At 37.9% G+C, this 14,801-nt stretch overlaps 1 protein-coding gene across 5 annotated transcripts in view; it reads right to left on the bottom strand.

Moving 5' to 3' along the window:
* NOL4 (nucleolar protein 4) overlaps window positions 1–14,801 on the bottom strand; it is a gene marked incomplete at both ends in the record, with an annotated part of 321,302 nt that overhangs the window by 228,590 nt on the left and 77,911 nt on the right. For 4 of the 5 annotated variants that reach the window (XM_080920148.1, XM_080920146.1, XM_080920144.1 and 1 more), the window contains one exon: window positions 12,610–12,759. In XM_080920148.1, coding sequence (XP_080776274.1) covers window positions 12,610–12,759 — 150 coding nt within the window. Of the gene's footprint in view, window positions 1–11,619; window positions 11,683–12,609; window positions 12,760–14,801 lie in introns of all 5 variants that reach the window. The other variant, XM_080920145.1, reaches the window with a different exon arrangement.

Consider the following 14,801-nt stretch of genomic DNA (forward strand, 5'->3'; position numbering starts at 1 on the left):
CGATTTATTTTTTTGTCACAGCCCACTAAATTGTGTTGATGATTTCTAATGGAATCAAACCGTGTGATGTGAAATCACTGCTTGAAAAGCAAAGGCATGCATCTGTCTACCCAAAGGCTCTGTGTGGTGCGGAGAGAAGACAGTGATAAGTGGCCAGATTTAAAATGAAAGTTGGCAAAGCCAACAGGGGACTAAAGTGAGCAGGAGTATTTTTACACAGTTTGGGTCATTTTTTTTAAGACATATAAAAGCAATTTGAAGATTTGAGGCAAATGTTTCAAACGTGGTATAAAATGCAAGAAATCATTTAATGTGGTACAGGGGTAAAAAAAAAAAAAAAAAAAAAAGTCTGCTTTCTAAAGAGACATAGAAAGGCTCAGAAAGTTACCATGGGTCCGAAAGAGCCTACCAGAGAAAAACTCACAGAGGAAACACATCCCAGAGCCACAGTAGATGGATCTTGTACTACAACATCTTCCCAAGAAGAAAAAATAAAATGTTATTCAGGTTAAAGGGCAAGTGGTTTTATTAAAATATTTTTGCTTCCAGTTTAGACACACTGCTGCATAAGATGAAGGTCTCCTCTGTTTATATGTCCCTGTAAACGTGTACAGATTTACATGCATATGTAGGGAGGACAGAGGACAACAGTAAGTGATGTGCACCTCTCTCAGAGATGGATTCCATCACTGGCCTTGAACTCTCCAAGTAATCTAAGACGGCTTGCCAGGGGCCTAGGCAGCCCTCTGTGTCAGTTCTCACAGCCTGGGAGTACAAGACTGAGCAGACCTTGTTGTTGCTTTGTTCTCTTTTGTTGGTTTGTTTTTACAAGGTTTTGGGGATCATTCTCAGGTCCTCAGACATTGCAGACACCTTACCAGCCCAAGAGCTTTACTTTTTACTCTTTTATAACGTTGAACTTTATCTTACAACAATTCATCAAGTGTGACCACATCACAGTTCAAATAAACATAAGCCAAAGGTGTGACCCAGACGTCAAGAAGACCATTTATCTGTCAACTCTTACTCAAGACCGTGGGGTTTCTAGGAACAGATTGTTGGAAGAATTCTGACACTGGATGAATAAAATATGAGCAGATGGGCCCCAGAAAAGATTTGGTTCATACATGTTTCCTAATAGTACGATCAAAAAATCCCTAAATATTGAGTGAAAATGGGACTCAGCAAAGCCAGTGTTTATAAGATTCCCAGCAGCAGGCATTAAAAAAATATAAATACACTGTTTTCCCCATGAGGAGTGTGTAGACTATGGCGCACACGTGTCTGCTGGAGCTAGGGGAGAAGAAACAACGCTTGTCTGGTCTGCTGCTCTCTGTCATATCCATGTTTTCAGAGCTTCCTGTTGTAGCCCCTGCTAAGCCTGTGCTTTTCAAGATGCACCCGCAGTTTCCTGGAAGCATGCATGTCAAGTCTACAGTTGCTGCCGACACTCAGAGCGAGCAATCTAGCAATCTAATCGTGATGGAAATGGAGTTTAGGGCTGGAGATATTGTCCAGGGGTTGAGTCCTCAGTGCCCCAGCAAAAGTCAAAGATTCAGTTCCCAGTACCCACCAAGGGTGACCAACTGTAACTCCAGACCCAGGGGGATCTGACACCTCAGGCCTTGCTAGCTTCCGAGCTAATGTGCACACACATAGACACACGGGGACACAGGGACACAGCCCCGTGCTTAGCGAAAAACAAAAAATAAGCCTTAAGAGAAAAGAAGAAGTTTACATTTCAGATTCTAGGAGCTGAAGATATGGGTCCAGCATTAAACACACTTGCTCTTGCTGCTCTTGCTGAGGGCCTGGGTTTTATTTTCACAGGCTGTAACTGTAACTCCATGGGATTTGACGACTTCATCACACCTGCGTGGGCACCAGATACACATGGTATATCTACATACATTCAGGGAAACCACTCATTCACCGGAGATAAAGACTAATAAACCTTTGGGTTTGAGTCTTTGCTAATGAGTTTTTCTCTTTAGTACCATTCCTGTTGATTCTAACAGGCAAGGTCCAGAGCGCAGCAAGAAAATAATATAATGTGGAAACAAACGTGTTATTTGAATTTTTAACATCAGAACATCAGAAAAAAACTATTTTTGGAGACATTACATAAAGAGCTTGTTGCAGGGCTTCCTTTAGAAACTCTCTCATATGTGGGGTACCCAGTATGGTCACTGGTCAGTCTTCCAAGCAATGAGCAGGGCTATGTTTTGCTTGCCACCATACCTAGGGGCTATGTTCCTGAGTCATAATCCTGAAAAGGAATCTTCTCAGGGCCTGGAGTGATTACAGAAATGCCAGCTGTCTTCCCCCAAATTTTGCCACAATCTTCTTGGGATATTGTTCAGTGCTGTGATAATTACATGCCCACTGGATTTGTCTGGCAATAACTGTTTTGAATACATATTCCATAACAAAATAGAAGATAAATGGAATAATTCCTAGAAGCATCTAAGTCACTGTCTCAGCTTCATTAAGCAGTTCTTTTCTAATAAGGACAGAGTGAAATCCAAATTCACTGGTGGCACCTACCACTTTAAGAGACATGTTCCTTAAACTGATGGGAGGGAGGTGAACTGACACAGGGAAAAAAGTAAAATCCACTTGCTTTTACTTATTCTGGTAGTATAACTGATTTTCTGGGATAGTCTGCAATAAAAGCCTGGGAGGGATGTCTGCAAGTCACCATAAATAGTGGTTGACCCAGAAGAAAAATATTGTCAGCAAATATTTAAACAGAAAACATCTACCTCTCTGACATGTTCGGAGACAAATAATTCTATATGATTTAAATCATAACAACAGTGTTTGAAAGTAAGCACTGAGTTTAAAACCTTTACATATATGACTTATGGTCCCCTAAATAGCAACCTCGAGGTAATCACGTCAAGAATGCAGCACAGAATGACCAGCATCGGGACTTAGACTGGGTCTGGATTGGAATTATAGCTGGTAGCATTCTCTTTCTGTTAGCTTCCTAGAGCCCTTTGTATCTCACCGCGTCCTGCAATCATACCCCAGTCTCATATCAATGGACAATATATAGATAGCCATTTACACTATACACACATTTGCAGGGAGGAATTCGGGGCTCTTTCCTCTTTATTTTGGGGGTCTGTAGAACCACACAACTCTGAACTCAACAAGAATTTCACTGAATAGTAACTGCTCCTAGCGCTTCTTAAAGCCGCAGCATCTTACTTTCACCACTAGGGTGCACTAAAGTCGCAATTTACTGTGACGACACAGAGAGTTCATGGAAATTCTCACACCTTTGGATTTGCTTCAAGGAATGCTCATTTGGACATTATTTAATAAGAAATTCATGGATGGTGTGTAATGTGATGTTAATCAATGACAAAACGGCTTCTGTAAGCTCTCCTGCCTTTTGACTGTCTACTGCCAATAAAACAGCTCCAAAGTATCAAGGTCTGTGTGACATTTTTTAGCACTGCAATCGTGTCAATACTCCAGGGTGGAAATAAGCCGGTTTTGATAAGTGAAGTCCATGGACTTCCCGACTTAAGATGAATAGTTGGGACTGTTTGTGTGTTTGTTGGTTTGTTTTCGTTTCCCACACACACCTTAGGTCTCTTTCAACGTATGTTGTGTTAGGCTGACGAGGTAAGTTGTAGTTGTCACCAGACAGACGTTCCTCATCCAGCAAATGGAGCTGACATTATGCATGTGATTTTTAAATTTAAGCTTTTCCTAATATATAGGGGGAAAAAACGGGTACCACCCTAGTACGCATGCCTGTGTATATTGGTGTGTGTACACACACATACCTCAGAAGTAACACCGTTATTTAATGTGAAGAACTGAGTGAATCTATCACTTAAAGGCATAGTCACAAATGTCCACAGGCTAATAGTATTAAGTGGGGAATCAAAGATTTCTGAGAATCACACATGAAAAAATTTCAGCCCTATGTTAAATTTTGGTTCATGTGTTTTGATGTGGTGCTCCACAATTGTATGAAGTGATGGTCACTATTATATACCAAGTATTCCTACCAATGTTCACAGCATTTGGTTGTATCCAGGTCTTATCTCGTTATTATTGTTTTATCTAAACATTCATGTTATTTAATTAACAAGAGAAATCTCCATAGATAGAATTGCTCCTATTTGCATTTATTAAGCCATGAGTCAGGCATGTTTGCTAAGCTGTGTTTTACAGTAGTATGTGAGTTTTCTACCTTAGCCATTTGTAAAAGTAAAAGAAATAGACTTGTAGAATTTCTTGTCAACTATCCATAATTAAACATCTATATATGTGCAGCGGGCCTAGGTCCAGCCTGTGCTTGCTCTTTAGTTAGTGGTTCAGTCTCTGGATGCTTCCTAGGCTACAGATTAGTTGACCCTGTTGGTCTTCCTATAAAGTCCCTGTCCTCTTTGACTCCTACAATATTTCTCACAACTCATCCATGCAACTTCCAAGCATTATCTAATGTTTGGATGTGAGTCTCTGCATCTTTTTCCATCGGCTGCTGGGTGAAGCCTCTCAGAGGACAGTTAGGCTAGGTTCCATACATGTCCTTTTGGGTCTGAGCTACCTTACTGAGGATGATGTTTTCTAATTCCATCCATTTTCTTGTGAAATTCATGATGTCCTTGTTATTAATGCTTGAGTGGTATTCCACTTTGCAAATATACCACATTTTTTAAATCTATTCTTCAGTTGAGAGACATCTAGGTTGTTTGCAGTTTCCAGCCATTACGAATAAAGCTACTGTAAATACAGTTGGTTTATCACCCCTGCACAAACTCAAATCCAGGTGGATCAAATACATCAACATAAAAGCAAATACACTTAACCTAAAAGAATAGAAAATGGGGAATAATCTCCAATCCATCAGTACAGGAGAAAACATCCTAAACTGATGGTTTAGGCACTAAGGCAAAGAATTAGTAAATGAGACTTCATGAAACTGAAAAGCTTCTATAAATCAAAGGACACTGTCAACAGAAAGAAACAACAGCCTACAGACTGGGAAAAGATCTTCACTAACCCTACACCTGACAGAGGACTAATATCGAAAGTATATAAAGAATTCAAGAAGCTAGGTACCAGCAATCCAGAAAACCCAATTAAAATCAGTACAGAGCTAAACAGAGAGAATTCTCAACACAGGAATCTCAAATGACCAAGAAGCACCTAAGGAAGTGCCCACCATTGTATAGTCATCAGGGAAATGCAAATCAAAACTACCCTGAGATTCCACCTCACACCAGTCAGAATGGCTAAGATCAAAACCTCAGGTGACAGCACATGCGGGCAAGAATGTGGAGAAAAGGGACACTCCTCCACTTCTGGGAGAAGTGCAAACTTTTGTAACCACTCTGGAAATCAATTTGGCGGCCTCTCAGAATATTTGTAATAGTTCAACTCAAATCCTAGCTATACCACTACTCCTGGGCATATATCCCAAAGATGCCCCACCATCCACAAGATCACTTGCTCAGTTTCCCTGGTTTTAATCTAATGATTTTTATCTGAAAATAATGTGTTCAAGCCCCTTTAAATGGTTTCTTCAACAGATTAAATTTTCCTCTTTTTAGGAGTTAGAGATGCTTGAAAGAGAACATTAAGGCTTTCTAATTTTATCGTGGAGACAAGAGTTCTCTGTGTGATGCAGAGACCACCTTACAAAATTTCAAGAGGGCGTATACTTACAGTGAGGTCAGCAGCTTCATTCAAGCCTTGTCTCAATTCCTTTTCTTAGCCTATTCTTTACTGAAATATATATATATATATATGTCAGCCTAATTTATTCTCACTCTCCTTTTGCCAGAGTACATACGGTTTTTATACAAGCGTGGGGAATCAGTGGATTGACTCAAATGCATTAAGCTCTAAATTCTACACCTGAAGTTCTGTGATAAGAAAGGAAAACATGTTTGGGAAGCCAAGTGGTTAATTTCAGTTGACAACTTGACGGTATCTCGAATCACCTGGGGCAGGGGATTCTGGGAATTAATGCTTTTGGAGATTATCTTGATAGGTGAAAATGGAAGACTTGCCTCTATGGGTGGCATAATTCCCTAGGCTGGAGATAAAGTGAGTTAAGTACAGCATTTACAGCCACCTGCTTCTGCACAATGTGTGGGATATGAGTAGCTCCTTCAGCTCCCGATGTCTTAACTCCATTCTCTGATGGGTTATACCCTTTAAACTGTAAACTAAAATAGAATCTTTCCCCCTTTGAGATCTTCTCTTGCAAATTTATCAGAGCAACAGGAAAAGAAGCTAATACGAAAGCAAAGCTTTCCTAGTACTAATCCTGTAAGTGTATTGATCGTGCCTTACTTTGTCAGTGCAGTAGGGAAAAAACGTTGCTCCACTGTGGTTAGAGCAGAGATGCAAATAATAGAAAATAAATAATACGATGGTCATGATTTTAAGGTCAAGGAAGAGTGCCAGTGAAGCACCCTGACATTTGTTGCTCTGGAACCTAAAGAAACTTAGGGAGCTGCACACACATAATTCCAGTATAGTCCAAAAATCCTGTTAGAAAAAAAAAACTGGGAAAAATGGACAGCCTGTGGATATAGAGGTGTTTAGGTCTTTCTTCTTTGATTACTATTTTAAAATCACACAATTGTGAGAGCACATCACCTACCCATTTTACCACACCCACCACCTCCACCACCACCACCACCACCACCACCCTCCCTATGGAACTCTAGATAACAATGCAGCAAAGCTCATCTACCTCTGAGTAATGCTTGTCAGTCGGTCTGCTTTTTCGAAAACCAAGAGCATTCCATGTGCTCTGTCATGACTTGTGTGAACCTGTTTGCTTTACTTTGGTGAATATTATCATTTTTGTTCCCAAGGACTGCAGTGGCCTCACATACTACCATCACTTTGTAAACCATTTGAATAGTAAGTGGAATAAAGCCTTGCCCTATTTTATTCAGGAGCCAGCAGCTTCTTAAGCCAAAACAAATTTGAATACATTATTAGGTCTTATTATGTTTAAGTTTAGTTTAGTTTTTCTGCACTGAAAGGGCTATAAGCTTGTTATTCATTGTGAATTTAGAAGAACTCTGAGAATTTAGATAGATAGATAGATAGATAGATAGATAGATAGATGATAGATAGATGATAGATAGATAGATAGATAGATAGATAGATAGATAGATAGATAGTTAGATAGATGATAGATAGATAGATGATAGATAGATGATAGATAGATAGATAGATAGATAGATAGATGATAGATGATAGATAGATGATAGATAGATAGATAGATAGATAGATAGATAGATAGATAGATAGATGATAGAATAGGACAAATCTGGTGTAAAAGAAAGCCTGAAAGTTTTGAGTGCTGGATACGATGTAACAAATGTTCCCCTACAAATTGTCAGTAAAGAAGAAAGTCCTGCATGGATACACTATTTCTCAGAGGGCTCTCCATACTCATCAACCTGCACAAAACTCAAATCTCTTGAATAAAAGACCTAAATATAAACCCAGGCATAATAAATCCAATAGAATAGAAAATGAAGAATTGCCTTAAATGTATTGGCACAGTAAACATATTCCTGAACAGAATGCCAGTAGCTTAGGCAATAAAATCAACAATTTGATAAATAGAACTATAAAGCTTCGGTAAGACCAAGGACACATCAATAGAACAAAATGTCAACATTCAGAAGGGGAAGCCATGTTCACCATCCGTACATCTGCCAGAGGACTAATATCCAAAATATGTAAAGAGCTCAAGAAACTAGACACCAACAAACCAAATAGCCCAATTTAACAAACGCAGTACAGAGTTAAACAAAGAATTCTCAGCAGAGCAATTTTTAATAGATGCTCTTAAAGAAATGTTCAGTAACCTTAGTCATCAGAAAAATACAAATCAAAATGACTGTGTAATTCCATCTCACAGTAGTCAGGAGGGCTAAGATCAAACACTTAAATGGCAGCAGATGCTGTTTAGGGTGATGGAGTACAGGGAACATGTCTCCATTGCTGGGGAGAGAGAAAACTAGTACAGACACTTTGGAAATCAATTTGTGGTTTCTCAGAAAATTGGAAATGGTTCTACTCCAAGACCCAGCTTTACAACTTCTGAGCATATATACCCAAGATTCCGCAGTCTACCACAAGGACACTTGCTCAACTATATTCATAGTAGCTTTATCCATGATACCCACAAACTGGAAATAACATAGGTGTGCCTCAAGAGAAGAATGGAATCTTTAAAAATGCGACATGTACTATCCCAGACCCAGACAGATGCTCATGTTATATACTCACAAGTGGATGTTAGCCATAAAATATAGGATGATCAGACTAGTCCACAGGACCAAAGAAACTAAGTAATAAGAAGGGCCGAAGGGAGGACCTTTGAAGAGGATGTAAAATAGACATCAGAGGTGGACGGAGAAAGGGAACTGAGTAAGGGAGGAGATAAGGAGAGGAACCAGGATGGGAATCAGGTGGGGAAATGGTGGCCAGGAGAGGGCAGGCAAAGGGAAAGGTGGGGGCATCTTTGAGACCAGTGTGAGACCTGTGATAGAGGAGGCTTCTGGGAGTCTATGGGGCCGAGGTTCTCTAAAACAAGATCTTCCTTTCCCACTGAGAGCATGTCTGTAAAGAGCAAGTTTTATGACCAATGAGGGAAGAAAAAACTGTTTCTCTAGAAGTGTAGCTACTGGTGAGGTCTATGTGCTGCTGTAAACAAACTTCCTTGCAAGTTCCTGTTAATAATCTCAATGAAACACAGTCAGTCATTGAAGGAAAGGATAGGAAAGTAAAAGTGGGAATCATGGGAAAGAGGGAGGAGATAAGAGAGAATAATGAGTGAGAAAATATGATTGGAAAATATTCTGTGAATGTGTGAAAATGTTATAATGAAATATCACTCAGGTATAACAATTATATGCTAAGAAAATACATCAAAAGCAAAAAGCTAGTTTTAATATTTCTATAAGATTAAGGTTCTGGGAACATTAATAAGCAAAAACTAATTTTTGAACTATTAAAATTTGTTATCTTAAGACAAACTTCAGAAAACCAGCAAATCAGCAAATCACCTTCCTGTGCTTGCAGATCTGAGCTTGGCCACCTGTCTTGGACACACCCTTCGAGTAGGATCACAGGGACTAATTGGATAGCGGGGAAAAAAAAAAAAAAAAAAAAAAAGCACTGAGCTCAAAGTCATCACGAGTCAGGCCATTTATACATGTGCAACCATCACCATTCCATGAATCACTAGCTCTCCTCAAAGGCAGGAAGAAAATGGAATTAATTGCCTATAGCACCACAGATAGCAAATGAATGCTAGCCCTGAGTTTGTGAACTATGTCTGTCTGGCTTCTAGGGTTTCTTTTTCTTTTTACTGTAACATGAAATAAATAAATGTCATCGCCTCTGTGTATGTGTGTGTGTGTGTGTGTGTGTGTGTACACATGTGTGCATTATTTTGTGTGTATGCATGTATTGATTTCATACTACTTAGCACATTCTACCGTGTACTAGCTTGTAATGATATGTGGGTGGCAAAAGGTACCTGGGAGCGGTGATGTGTCACCATGGAATCATCTAGGACAATGTTAAGCACAGTTAAGGACTGGAGAGCAGGAGAGTATCTAAATCATATATATACTATACTGAGTAGTAACTTTGTAGTACTCTTCCATATCATTAAAATATATTTCTGTAGTCAAAATTCCATGCAAAGTTGTAATTTAAGCTCATGCCTAAGTACTACTTAAATGGTCCATTATGTTAATATAGATAATTAAAAGTGGACTATAGTCAAATACATTACAGGAAACACATCCAATGCTATAGTAACTATTACTATGTAAACTTATTCAAAGATAAGAGCATCCTTTAAAATAATGACTAACTGCTTAAATAATTACAAAGACCTTAGATATTCCAAAAATGTGTCATTTTTTTTTTTTTTTTGTGGATTTTCAGAGCTCATGAGTTAGACTATACACCTTCCAAATTTTCTTTAGCCAAATTAGATTGAAATAAACTGCAATTGGTATGGTGCCTAGATATTTCAAGGAATGATTTACTGCAGATAGGAAACCAAATAGCATTCAATAGTTAATTCATTATTAAAAGACCACCATTTCCTGCCGCGTGGAAACATAGAAGGAATATTTGCAAAAAGGCAAAGTAAATAAAATGACCACTAAGTCTCTTAATACTATTGTTAAGACATGGTATGCTTTTATGATTAGTCATACAAGTACGGTTTCTTGGCCATGTAGAAAGGGGAGAAGAAAGTCAATAAACATTGCTATGCATGCTCTATGTGCTCATGTGTTAGAAATAGGAGAAAACCTGAAGCCTAATTGGAGCCTCTGTCATTGCAACAGGTTGAAGCTAATGAAACCAGTGGTGTTGCTGAGAACTTAGTTCTGGCCCCACAGCCCCTGACTCTAACAAAACTGCCATTCCACTCCAATTGTGCCTTAGCTTTATGCCCCACTAACTGCACATTTACATTAATTTTTATTATTACATTCCACTTCTTGTATGCAGTTTCACTGGCGCTGCGGAGTTTTCTTCCTATATTGAATTGCAGCTCTATAAAATAGAAATTTTCCTAATTAAAATTCATTTGAGAGGGATCACTGGGAAGAGCTTAAGAAGAGCATCTCTGTTATTGGGACTTGAAAATAACACCTTAATGTGGAAATAAGAATTAACCCTGAGGAGTCAGAGGATCAGCTAATGAGGAATTCTGGAGTGGAATCAGGTATTTCGGTGCTGTTTGGGGTTTCGTGGCTTTTTCCCCAAGCCCACAATGCAGAAAATGCTTAGTAAAACATTGATACTATATTGTATGTGTAAGAAACACAGTTACCTATACATTGTAGATGTTTATTTAGTAAGAGTAATAGACATAAATTAGATTATCCACGGTCACTTAAGTATGAGGCAAAAGCTTGGACCATGGTTCCACTTGAAATTAAGGTCTCTTGATAAATTAATTTTAAAAGCTAGATTATTTCGAAATGCTTTTGGTACCTACGGTACTGGCTGCCATGACCAACAATGAAGGTACTTTCCCTTCATATATATTTTGTTTTATTTGGGGTTTTTATTTTCATTTAACACAATGGTATTTGTATACTCCTGCTACACAAAATCCTGTCAAGTTCACATAGGCAGTTTATGGAAATGCATTATCCCAAGAGTCCGTGGTTAGTGATATTAGTAAATCAATATGTAATTTCGGTATTACTATCCATAGCAACAATCTTGATTTAGCAGACAGGAGGAATGAGTCTGTTCAGTAGTATTAGTCTACATAAAATGTCTCAAGACACTTGCTCGCTTTCGTTAGTCATGGTAAGGATGTCTCCTGGAGTGCATAGGTCAAAAGGAAGTTTTTGTGGTGGAAAGATGTGAGGAACTTATACACTGGGGCCTGCCCACAAACCATGCAATTTAGAAACAGCCAAGAAACAAAACCATATAGAAGGAGGGATAAATAACATTGTATTAAGGGTTATTATGCAACTACAAAGACTCAATATGACCCTGGCAATATAGCAAAAAATAGTTATGAAAAGAAGCTATTTCTTATGCTCAGAGCTAATTTTCAAACATATGTACCTGTATTTGAAACTTTGAGCATTTCACACATTTTTCTGTATCTGAAAAAAAAATGGATCCAAACTGATATTGTGTATCAAGATAGCTGAAAACAGTTCATATAAAGGTAGCCAAAAGCGAAGTTCAGTAAGAATTTATAAAAAGAACATTATCCTCACTGCTGAGAAGGCGTTTACAATGTACACTTTGCTTGTATTGGCAAAAGGTAATTACTCTTCAATTTGCTAGAACGAGTAAAGTATCTGTAGTAATATGGTTTTATAAAGTTTTAATTAAATAAAATGTAGATTAAAATGGGCATATCAAACTGTAGGTTCAATTAATAACTTCAAAACTGAAATATGACTCAATTTTGACAATATATATCCCACTATAAAATAGTAAATTATACTTGTCACATAATTTACAATAAAATTATACTTTAATTTTAAATGTTCAAGGGCATTGGTACTATGAAAATAACATTTTAATATTCTATTCATGAAAAGTAAGACATAAATTAACATAAAATAATTTATTTTTTATCAATTTTGCTATAAGATAAAATACAAAATATATAAATACATTAGCATGACTTTAGATGGAAGAAACTTGAATGATTATAAAAATATTCTTATCTCCCAGTTCATAATTTATATATTATGATATGATGAACATACATTTCAAATATGCCTTCCCCTTTATAGATATCTAACTGGGAATATTTTGTTTTATATATATTTAAAGAATACAATGTAAGACTTCTACAGTCAGGTTTAAACTTAACGTAATTGACTCAAGGAACAGCCATTAATAAACTAGGGCATAAGTACTTGCTCTGCCCTGATGTGATCAAAGCTGTGCTGCACATAAAGGACTATTAACTCTGCACTCATGTTCACATGTAAACATAGGGACACGACTCAGAATGCATGCTCTCTCTCTCTCTCTCTCTCTCTCTCTCTCTCTCTCTCTCTCTCTCTCTCTCTCTCTCTCTCTCCTTTAACTTACTGCTTTGTAAGTTCTCTTCTGCCCCGCGTGCTTGCGGATTTGTTCCCCATTTGGCCCTGTCTCCACATGCATAGAATAGATGATGTCAAAGAAATCTTCAACCACAGCCACGCGTCTTAAAGAGAGCTTCTCGTCAACGCCCACGCCATCCTGGAGATGAAACAGCACATCCACAACAAAAGAAAGAAAGAAAAATATGTAAGATTAATGAAATTATCGCCATTGAACAGATAAAGTTAATTAAACCAAAATATTTCAATAAAACAAACCAAATCATCTCTTAAAAAATTTAAAAGTGCTTGAATGAAGTTTTTTTTTCTAAACAATATTTTTTATGTAGCCCAGGTTGACCTCCATCTCTCACGCCCACTGCAGACACCACCACACCTAGCAATCCCATAACTCTGATTTACACAAAATTATAAAATGCTAGCAAAAAGCGTGGTCAATATTAATTTCCTCATCAGTTCCATCTTTTGGGTTCATATCATGATTCTTAGCCATCAGTATAACTTTAAAAACTATAAATTACATTTTAAGTACCTGGTAGGTAATTTTTATTACAGTAGTTTCATTCTAAATCCTTATCAATCTGTGGAAACAGTATTTGAGTTGCTGGGTCGTACCTGTTGGAGTTAATGGAGAAATTAAGGACCAAGGCAATAATATGGGACCTCTACCTGCGAATATCATAGTTTAAGTGAATGCAGGCCCCTCTAGGCATCTCTCTCCAGCTGTGGAGTGATTGGCACACAGGCAAACAATTAAAAGGCCATTGTCTAAGGCAGCATTTCGCCACCTGTGAGCTAGAAAGCTCTTTGAAGTCACATATCAGAAATTCTGAACATCAGATATTGACATTACAACTAATAACAGTAGCAAATTACGGTTATTATGTAGCAACGAAATAATTTTACAGTTGGGGTTACCCCACCATGAGGAACTGTATCAAAGGGCCACAGAGTTAGAAAGGCTGAGAGCCACTTCTCTAAAACTACCTGGCGTGATCTCCCTAAAAAACTACTAAATCTCCCAAATAAAGACTGCATTATTCTCTGATCAAATTCTGCATCCGTAAGTTTCCAGGTTTTATGGCTGCAAGATAGAGACAATAGAAGCTGTTTCCCAAGAATATTGTGAACGCAAAGGGAGATCAGGTATGTGAGCATGTGACCCTGTCTCTGTCTAGTCGTAAACCTTCAATGAATGAGTCATCTTACTGATCACATTACAATATAATGAAGGTCCTGTGAGAGCATGAAGGGTCACCGTGTTATCTCTTCTTCAGGTAGCTCCATAGAAGAAAAACAACTTGACATGCAGTGAGGTTAAGTCTTGGCAGAGGGAAGTCCAACCAACAGCAAAGAGTTGAAATGGGTGCTAAGCCATGTTCAGTGGTAGACTTGAGATACCAGGAAAATGAATATGTCATTAAAAAAGCTGATTGTATGTATTGGCCCATCCACACCTGCATTTACATGCACACATGCAGTCACACACAAAAATATATGTATGATCACATGTACATAGTGTTCTTAGTGGATTTTGAAAATGTTTTATCTGGTGTAATATGTCCTTGCCATTGTTGCTTGAAGATAACATGAAATAGTTTTGCCCAGAAAAAAAAGCACACTACTTAATTATCCAATAAGCAATGGTAAAATCTGAAAAAAATTCAAGTAACATAATATAGTGTAAGGAGGAGATGCAGGTGCACACATGCACACACAATCACATATATGTATACATATATAAAATACACACATATATATACATACACACACAAACACACACATATATACATACACAAACACAAAACACATATATATGAAACAGAGACCAAAAGTATTAAAAAAGGATGGATATATGGGAAGGTTTAAGGAAAGGAACAAGAGGGGAAAATTATATAATATTAGTGTCAAAAAGGTTTTTAAAGATTAAATATGATACCATAAGAGGGTGACTACTCCAAGTGAAAGTTCTAAGTGGTCAATGAATCTCCAGTGGCAATGCTAACAGGCTGAGCTACTGCAAAATGAAGAAAGTTAAGTCAACATCTATTTTTGCTTTTTGCATTTAGCATTTACTTGCATACGGTCATTGTATGTTGCAGACTGAAGTAGCATGCTCAAAGAGCTTCATACATGAGGTTGCACAGTAGGCTCAGTTGCCTGGTCTCTCACCACCGCTCA

Source organism: Micromys minutus (genome assembly GCF_963924665.1).
Source record: "Micromys minutus genome assembly, chromosome: 8".
NCBI lineage: Eukaryota > Metazoa > Chordata > Mammalia > Rodentia > Muridae > Micromys > Micromys minutus.